Source organism: Geospiza fortis, unplaced genomic scaffold (assembly GCF_000277835.1).
Source record: "Geospiza fortis unplaced genomic scaffold, GeoFor_1.0 scaffold450, whole genome shotgun sequence".
NCBI classification, from domain to species: domain Eukaryota; kingdom Metazoa; phylum Chordata; class Aves; order Passeriformes; family Thraupidae; genus Geospiza; species Geospiza fortis.
In genome coordinates, this window is record NW_005054416.1 from 2,142,279 (window position 1) to 2,151,400 (window position 9,122).

Here is a 9,122-nt window from a genome sequence, read left to right on the forward strand (position 1 = left end):
GCACTCCCTGCGCAGCGGTGAGGCCGCGGGATACTGGCTCAGCCGCCAGCCCCGACCCGGGGCCAGCTCGGTACGGGACCCCCTCAGCCCCCAAAACAAAATTAAAGCTGAATAAACCCCTTTAAGTTTATTATTTTATCAAGGGACATAGCTCGATCCCACTGTGCTGGGACAGCAGTGCTGGGGGAAGCAGCGTCTCTCCTCATTCCTACAGAAGCCACTTTAATTTCCACTTCCAGTGTTGAGAAGATTCCCCAGCTCCACTTTTTGTGGTCATTTTAATCATCCCTTTGCCACCAGCTCAGGGATTTTCGGGCGGGTTGAAGGAGAGTTTACACCTTGATGCGCTGCACCATGACAGTGCAGCGTGGGATGGTGGCAGCATGGCATCCCCCATGGAATCAGCAAAACATTCTATGGATCTGACAGGGATTTCCATCCTCCCCCTCCGCAGATCCCGCTGCTGACCACCTGGAAGGGGCAGCTCTGCGCCCGCCTGAACGTCACCAGCGAGGCAGCGCTGGGCTGGTACCTGGCTCGTGCCCGGCGCCTGCGGCAGGCACTGGGGGCCGCCTACGTGGCCTTTGAGGGAGTGGAGGGCAATTCCTTCCTGGAGCAGGATGTCCCTGCTCCTGCTGAGCTGGAGGGTGATAGATACACCGAGGCGCTGGCGGCGGCGCTGGCGACGCTGGGCAATGGCACCGTCATCAGCGCCGGGAGCAGGTGGGCACCAGGGAGAGGCCTCGCTGGAGCTGTTGGGCACAAGAGCTTGCTGGGGGATGGTGGAACTGGTGCTTGGAATTCCCTCTTGGTATTCCCAGATGTTTCTTGGCACCCAGGGAAGTCAAGGGGTGAGGAAGTGGGCTAGGGCAGCATGCTGGAGTCAATGATCCTTAGGATGTGAGGATGGTGCAGCCCTGGCACAGGGTGCCCAGGGAAGCTGTGGCTGCCCCATCCCTGGAAGTGTCCAAGGCCAGGTTGGATGGGGCTTGGAGCAACCTGGGATAGTGGAAGGTGTCCCTGCCCATGGCAGGGGGTGGCACTGGATGCTTTTTAATGTCTCTACCCACCCAAACAATTCTGGGACTATAATCTGGCCCCAGTGACTCCAAAGCCAACTGGGATAATGGAATTTCACCTTGAAGGGTTTGTGCTGTTTCTCCAGATCCAGTCACCTCCCATTGTTTGTCCAGATGAGCCCCCTGCGCTCTGACTGGAGCCACGCTGGGCTGAAGGGGCTCATCCCCTCTGTGCTGCACTACAGCCTCCTGGGCTACAACTTCTTCATCCCTGATGCAGTAGGTAAGGATTGGGTTTCCATTTTTTTCCAGTTTCTGGCTTCTCTGCAGTGAATTTTGTGCCTTTTTCCAGGCACAGGAGGTACATTTGCACCTTAGGTGTGCTATGGGAAGGCTTGGAGCATTTTTCTCCCCAGTTTTCTGTTGTGCTGGCTTGATTGGGATGAATGTTACCAGGGAAAAAAGTGAGGAGTTAAAACCAAAAGAATATGAAGTAAATGTTGCCAGGCAGCAGCTGGGTCTCTGGGGATGCCCTTCCCAGAGTTCTACCACAGCCCACCCCTGCAGGGCTTGGCTTGGGCTAAATCCCATCTGGCACAGGCACGATCTGCATCCCCAGGCTCCTGGCTGGGGAATGGATTAAATCCACTTGATTTAAATTTATTTAAATGCATTGAAAATAGTTATGGATCCATTGGATTTCAGTGGATTTAAATACATTGATAATAGATACCCAGGCAGCTCTGCTCCAAGTCTGTATTTCTGCTCCAAAGCAAAATGGCTGCAGAAATCCTGAAATAAAAGCATTATAAAAGGGCAAGAAATAGCCTTTAATTAGGGCCATGTGGATCCATTTCCCTTTTTCTTGGAGCTGATGGAGTTAGTGGTGGTTAAAACATGCCCTGAGCGTGCAGAGGCTGTGCAGAAGTGTCAGACACGGAGAGCGGAGCTAAACAACAGCCCTGAAATAGGGGTTGAGAGCAATATTTCAATTTGGCCTCTATTTTTAGCTTGTTTTCCTTAGAAAATGAGGCTCAAGCAATCCCAGCATGGGAGTTTGCTTCCCAAAGAGGTGCTGGAGCTCTTGGCTTGCGTGGATGGGAGCACAGATCCTCCTGCACAGAGAGAGCTGGGCAGGAGGTTGTGTCCCAACAGCCTGGGAGGTGCAAGAGCTGGGAAAAGCCTCTGGAGGAAACAGGAATTTGTGGATGGCTGGGTGAGCCCACAGTGCTGTGGGGTTTGTGCCATTTCCAGGGAAGCTCAACCAGGTTTTCAGAGCAATGGTGATGCTATAGGCACTGGAAGGAGCTCTGAGGTTTCCCCAGAACCTTTCCATGCCATGGGAGGCCCTCACTCCAGCCCCATGTTCCTGCAGGAGGGAGCGAGGCTGGAGCCACCCCGGGGGACCCGGAGCTGTTTGTGAGGTGGCTGCAGATTGTGACATTCCTGCCCGTGATGGCCTTTGGGACCCCGCCCTGGCTCTGCTGTGACACCTGGGTACGTGTCCCGCACCGGGATTCTGACATGGCCAATGCCCCCAAAAGCCATGGAAGGCCTGGAAGGGATCTCTCCTGCCAGGTGCTGTCCTCAGCTTCCCACTGAAGTGGGAATAAATCCATTATCAATGAGTTTTGATTCAAGTACCAATGGATTTAAATCCAAAGGATTTGTGTCCGTTATCAATGGATTGAATTATATTTCAATTCAGGCAATTCACATGCATTATCAGTGGAATTTAAATCAAATTTATTAAGGTCCTTTATTAATGGATGCAAATCCATTTACATACAATTAATTACTATCCATTATCAACAGATGTAAATGCATTTCAATCCATGGGTTTATATGCATTGTCAATGGATCTAAATTCACTTAAATCCAATGGACTCATATCCATTATCAATGGGTTTCAATCTATTTAAATCCAGTGGGTTTATATTCATTATCAATAGACTTAAATCCATTTATATCCAATGGATCCATGTTCAATATAACTGGACTGAAACACATTTAAATCTAATAGATTCACATCTATTATCAATGTATTTAAATCCATTTAAATCCAATGGATCCACAACTATTTTTGGTGTATTTAAATAGATTTAAATCAAATGGATTTAAATTCATTAACAACAGATTTAAATCTCTTCAAATCCAATGATCCAATGTGTTCCTTCAAATCCAATGTGTTTTTATCTGCTATCAATAGATTTAAATCCAGCTGATTTATAACAATTACCAATGGATTTAAAGCCATTTAAGTCCAATTGTTTTAAATCCATTATCAATGGATTTAAATGTATTACCAATGGATTTATATCCAAATCAATTAATATCCAAATATATACAATAGATCCAATTAATATCCATATCAATTTATATCCAAATCAATTAATATCCAATATCAACACCATTTTTACCATAACTTGATCAGGACATTCCAATTCAGTAATTTCTTTTCCCAAGGGAACACATGTTTTACTTTTAAATTTTTAATTATTTATTTTTGGGGTTTTTTTTTCCCTGCCTTCCCTGCTTTGCTGTTCCCTGGACATTGGGCTCCTCATGGATTTGTCCCCCACCTGCAGGTCCTGAATCTGACCCGCCAGTGCATCCAGAGGCACCGGGATTTTGTTGTGCCCCTGCTCCTAAAATACAGTGAGGAGTGGCAGAGTTTGGGATACCCCATCTTCCGTCCTGCCTGGTGGCTCAGCCCCACGGATCCCGTTGCATTCACCATAGAGGATGAGTTCCTCATTGGAGATGAGGTGGGAATTCTGCATTATTCCTGTAAATCCAGGACTTGGATTTGAGCAGATTTAAATCCAAGCCAAAGCAGCTGAGTTTTGTGGGTTTTTGGGGTTTTTGCTTTTTGGAAAAGCTTGGCTTTCCTCATGAAACTCTTATTTAGGGCTCCAAAACCTTCTATCAGCTTTGGAAGTGAAATGATTTAGCAGCAATAAAGAGTCTCAGAATGTTAGGAACTGCTTTTGGGAACTGCTTTTCCCATGAAACAAGGGGGGAAATTGCTCCCTGGAGGTGGGATTACATTGGCTCTATCACTGGGGATTTTTTATTCTGGTTTTCGAAAATATAAACTGGATGGAATCTTGGGGCAGCTGCAGGCAGGGATGATCCCAATCCCAGCCAAAGGAATGTCACTGCACTGCATTAATGTTTCTAAACTGACAGAAGGCAGGGATAGATGGGATTGGGAAGGAATCTTTCCCTGTGGGGGTGGTGAGGCCCTGGCACAGGCTGCCCAGAGAAGCTGTGGCTGCCCCATCCCTGGACTGTCCAGGGCTAGGTTGGATGGGGCTTGGAGCAATCTGGACTAGTGGAAGTTGTCTCTGCCCATGGCAGGGGGTGGGACTGGATGGTTTTTAAGGTCTCTTCCCACCCAAACTATTCCAGGATTCCTTGATGACCATCTCATCCCCACTTGCACATCCTGGCTCATCCTCCCTCTGCTGAAGTTCTTTTTTCTTTCTTCTCCCTGCAGGTCCTGGTGGCTCCAATAACAGAAAAGGGACAAACGTGGAGGGACATCTACCTGCCAGGAGAGGGGCACCTGTGGCTGGACACCAACACTGCCCGAGTGTTTGATGGTGGCACCACGCTCAGGAATTACTCTGCCAGCCTGGCCGAGGTGCCAGTGTTTGTAAAGACCTCCTGAATCCAGGCTCTGGGACAGAGACCTCCAGGGACAGCACTCCCCTCAGACTTCCAACCTCTTTGCACTTTTCCCAGATCCTTTTTTTGGTTTTGTTTTTTACTTCAGCAGAAATGGTCTGAATTTTCTTACTCGTTGTTACCCTGAAGTAGTGGCTCTGCCACCAACATCCATCCACACAGAATGCTGCATTTTTCCAGGTTTTCCTGGTGAAATATTTGCGTATGTATGTTCAGGTGGGCATACCCAGCATTTCCAGGTCCCTGGTGCCATGCTCATAGAGGCAGGGAGAGGATTTTCCAGGAGTTAAACAAACATCAGCTTATCTGAGGAGAAGTTTTGTATTTAATGAAAAAAATTAAATCTAGGGGAAAACTACCAGGGTGGTTTTGGTGCTGTGTGTGGCCATGTCCTGTGCTGAGAAGTGCTTCTCCCATCTGAGGCTGTGTGTGGTTTCCAGGTAGTAAGAGCCCATTTTCTGAGTATATTTTGGAAAATGAGTGAATTCCAGATGTATTTAAAGCAGGTTTCTGAGGAAGAATAATAAACTTGATCAAGAAGAGGAGTGGCTCTACCAGAGCATGATGTGGATATCGAGGATCCTTGCCCACCTCCTGTGTGCCCAGGCTCCTGCTTTTCACCATTTGTTGAATTTTATGGCTTTTTTCCAATTATTTCTTGCAGTGCAAGAGGGATCCAGTGTGACCAGGCTCCTTCCATCCAGCAGAGAATGTATCCATAGGCAAAATCCTCATCCCACATGCTGAATATGCATCTAGGGGGATGATCAGCTATGCTGACACCCCAGATTGGAGATCAATGGGACACTGCAGGTTAGTGGGGTGATTCCAAAGGCTGGCATTTGGGGACAGGGGCTGGATGACAGCTGACAGGGAAGTTTAGGGCAAGTTTTGGTCCTGGAGCAGGGCTTAGGCACCTCCAGCACTGATTTGTATCAGCCACACCATGTTTTTTTGGGGAAAATATTCTTGTTACCGAGCTGCGGCTCTGCTGAAAAAGTGCTAAGGGGTACCGACTTCTCCCAGCAAAACTTCCCTGGATAAAACTGAAGAGAAAGCAAAGGCAAAAGCCAAGTCAGGTTTAACCATGGAAAAGCTGAGAGAGCATGGAGAGGGGAAGAGCCCCTCAACTCCTTCCTTGATCCATAGAGGCACTTAATGATGCTGGGAGAGTTCACAGAGGGAAAGGATGAAACTCATGAGGGCAACCCAAGGGCATGGGATGCTCCAAAATATCTGTGGAGGCTCCTGAGGTGGCAAAAACAGAAAAAGAAGAAAGGGAGTGCTGGCTCAAGTGGCATTTATTTATTTGCAGCAAGTCAAGCCCCGGATGTCCAGGATGGGGATCTGGTGGCTCCATCCTGGGAGATCACCAAAGCCTGCCTGGACACCCTGGGCCGAGCCTGAGTGTGGGAATTCCCATTTTGGGAGGGTGGGCTATGTGTCCCTGTGCCCGGCACGGCTCCAGCTCCTGTGCTGGCTCCTCCCTGAGGAGCCCAGGTTGTCCCGCTGGGACCTTGGAGCTTGTCCCTGGTCATCATTCCAGCTCCTCCACTGCCTCTGACCTGTGGAGTGGTTGCGGGGCACCCTTCCCTGGGAGGCTCTCCGGGAGTTCTGGCTTCTCCTGTAGGATCTGCCCCGGGTTCGGCTCCTTGTCGCGCACTGTTGCCTGGAGTAACCCCAGTCTTCCCAGTGGTGTCTGTCACTCCTCCTCAAGTGGGTGTCATGGTGGGGCCTTGGACTGTGTCTGCCATCAGCATCCCAGCTCCTCCAGCGCCTCTGGTGTCTGGAGCGTTCATAGGGCACCGTTCTCTGGGAGCCTGTGTGGGAGTTCTGGCCTCTCCTGTGGGATCTGCCCTGGCTTTGCCTCCCCCTTGTGTGCTGTTCGGAGGAATCAGAGTCTTCCGACTGGCGTGTCTCACTCCTGTCTGAGGGGACATCGTGTTGGGGCCCTGGGGGGTGTCTGTCATCGCCATCCCAGCTCCTCCAGCGCCTGCGCCTCGTGGAGCGCTCGGGGGAGCCTGTCTGCGTGTCCTGCTCTCTCCTGGAGGACCTGTCCCAGCCACGGGAACGCTCCCTGCCCCTGCTCCACCTGCGGCGGCCCCAGGACCGTTCTTGCTGGCTCCATGACCTGCGGGACCCGCGCCGGGATCGCTGTCCCTGCGAGGAGACCGAGATGGCCCACTCCAACCTCGGAGCTTGTCCCTCTTCAGGTGTGTCCTCCCAAGCCCTCCTCTGCTGCTGCCACCACCTCCTCCTCAGGGAGTCGCTGCCTCGGCGGCGCCGGGACTGCCGGCGGCCATCGCGGGGCCACCTCACGGACCTCCTGGGCCTCCTCTCGGAGGGCCCGAAGGACCAGCTCCGGGCGGAATGGCCGCGCCGTCTCCGCTTCCTGTCGTACACGCGGTCCTGCACCTCGTGGTACAGAGCCACGTGCTGGGGGTAGGGGTGGCGCGTGGGCCGCTGGCAGCGCGGGCACGTGGCCTCGCCCAGGCTCCAGTCCCACAGGCACAGCTGGCAGAAGCAGTGCCGGCAGGAGCTGGAGCAGGCAGTGCTGCTGGTGCTGGCGGCCTGGCTGGTGCTGGGCTCCGGAGTGTCCTCCCTCGATGACATCTCGCCCTGCAAGAGGCACAAAGTCTGTTTGCAGGTAGCTCTCCCCGAAACCCCGCGGCCCCTCGGCCCTCTGGGGCTGTCCCACACCTCAACAGCGGGGCCGTGGTGGGGCTGGAATAGCGGTGTTTGCATCCCACGGCTCTCACCATGGGATTGCGGCTCTGGGCCCCCTCTGCTGCTTCTGTGACATGGCCCGTGTCCCGTGGCTGCTGTGATGTCACTGATGGTGCTGTCACAAAGGGCCACTGTTGGGGCGTGGGACAGCCCCGAAGGGCTGAGGTGCTGTGCTTGGGTTTAGGGACAGGCGTCGGGGGGGAAATTTTGTGTCTCGTAGGGCAAGAAGGTGTCACAGGAGTGGGATCATCATGGGGAGGCCACAGGAGGTGCCCAAAGTGGCATCACGATGGCCACAGGTGGCCTGAGCATAGTCAGGGCTACAACTCATCAGCAACTGCAGGGCTGGGACAAGGGGAATGGCTCCAAAATGGAAAAGGGGAGATTTAGGTGGAATACTGGGAAGAAATCCTTCCTTGTTCAGGGGTGACGCCCTGGCACAGGTTGTCCAGAGCAGCTGTGGCTGTCCCATCCCTGGAAGCATTGCAGGTCAGGTTGGGACAGGGCTTGGAGCAGCCTGGCATAGTGGAAGGTGTCCCTGCCCATGGCAGGGGGTGGCACTGGGTGATCTTTAAGGTCCCTTTGAGCACAAACAACTCCAGGTTTTTCATAAAGAAGGTGGAGGTGGCAATGGAGCAGGGCTTGGAACAACACTGACGATGACTTGAGTGCACCCTGAGAGCTGAGGCTCTGCTTGGGTGAGGCTCCATGGAGACACACCAGGAACCTTCCAGTTTATTGCACTACTGGCTAAGAACAGCTCTCTGAAACAATTCATTTTGCTGGAATCATGGCTATCCAGTTTTCTTCATGATCTCAGGTTGATATCAGGTTTGTTGCTATTGTTGGTAAAGTAAGTTATGTAACCTTCAGCCATGAGGACACAAATCCCACGAGAATAAAGGAGTAAGGGCTGAAAAACTCTGTCTCCTGTGTATGGGAATAATTGGATCGGCTTTCTTCTACAGTGCTCCCTTCTTAGAGCAGTGGGGGGAAAGGGAGGTATTTTAGATCAATAAGAAAACAAGAACTTCCCAAGGAGCTGTGCCTTGGGCTGAGATGGATGCTTTTTGGGGACAACAGAAACAAGTATGTTTTTGGGGACAGGCTGTAGCTGGGCTCGCACCACCCCCCCCACTGCCACAGGCTTCCCGAGGAGGTGGTGGAGTGCCATTCCTGGAGGGATTTAGCGCATGGATGTGGATCCATCTGTGGCACTTGGGGACACGGTCAGTGGTGACCTTGGGGGACAGCGGGACCCACGTGCTGTTTTCCCTAAAGACTCAGTACCCGCGTACGGCCCCACGGGACTTGTAGTTTTCATCTAGTTTATCCCCGCTCTCAGCCGCCTCTAAAGAACTACAACACCCAGCATGCCCAGCAGGGCTTGCGCACCCTGGCGGTTCCCGTCCTCTGGGGCCGCGCGGTGCATCACGGTGCTTGTAGTCCAACCTTCCCAGGCAGTAGGTGGCGCGGCGGCGCGCGGGGACTACATTTCCCAGCGACCGCGGCGCCAGGAGAGGAACCGGGAAGCGCGAAGATGGCGGTGGATAAGGAGCTACTGGAGCGGGACCTCTACGGGCTGCTGGGGATCGGCGAGAAGGCGTCCGAGAAGGAGGTGAGGGGCGCGGGCGGCTCGGGACGGGCTCCTTCTCTCCCCTCCATCCCTTTCCCGATGTCCCC

The 9,122-nt window shown here is 52.4% G+C and overlaps 2 protein-coding genes across 3 annotated transcripts in view; both read left to right on the forward strand.

The window, feature by feature from the left end:
* LOC102035878 (SITS-binding protein-like) overlaps positions 1-4,695 on the forward strand; it is a 13,929-nt gene extending 9,234 nt beyond the window's left edge. Inside the window, exons 5-9 of the mRNA XM_014309260.1 lie at positions 455-723; positions 1,166-1,302; positions 2,395-2,516; positions 3,608-3,787; positions 4,522-4,695. Coding sequence (XP_014164735.1) covers positions 455-723; positions 1,166-1,302; positions 2,395-2,516; positions 3,608-3,787; positions 4,522-4,695 — 882 coding nt within the window. The remainder of the gene's footprint in view (positions 1-454; positions 724-1,165; positions 1,303-2,394; positions 2,517-3,607; positions 3,788-4,521) is intronic.
* Positions 4,696-8,854: 4,159 nt separating this feature from the next.
* The window catches only part of DNAJC17 (DnaJ heat shock protein family (Hsp40) member C17), a 14,500-nt gene continuing 14,232 nt past the window's right edge, over positions 8,855-9,122 (forward strand). For both annotated transcript variants that reach the window (XM_005426496.3, XM_031061573.1), the window contains exon 1: positions 8,855-9,057. In XM_005426496.3, the coding sequence (XP_005426553.1) occupies positions 8,980-9,057 (78 nt within the window). In that variant the 5' untranslated portion in view covers positions 8,855-8,979. The remainder of the gene's footprint in view (positions 9,058-9,122) is intronic.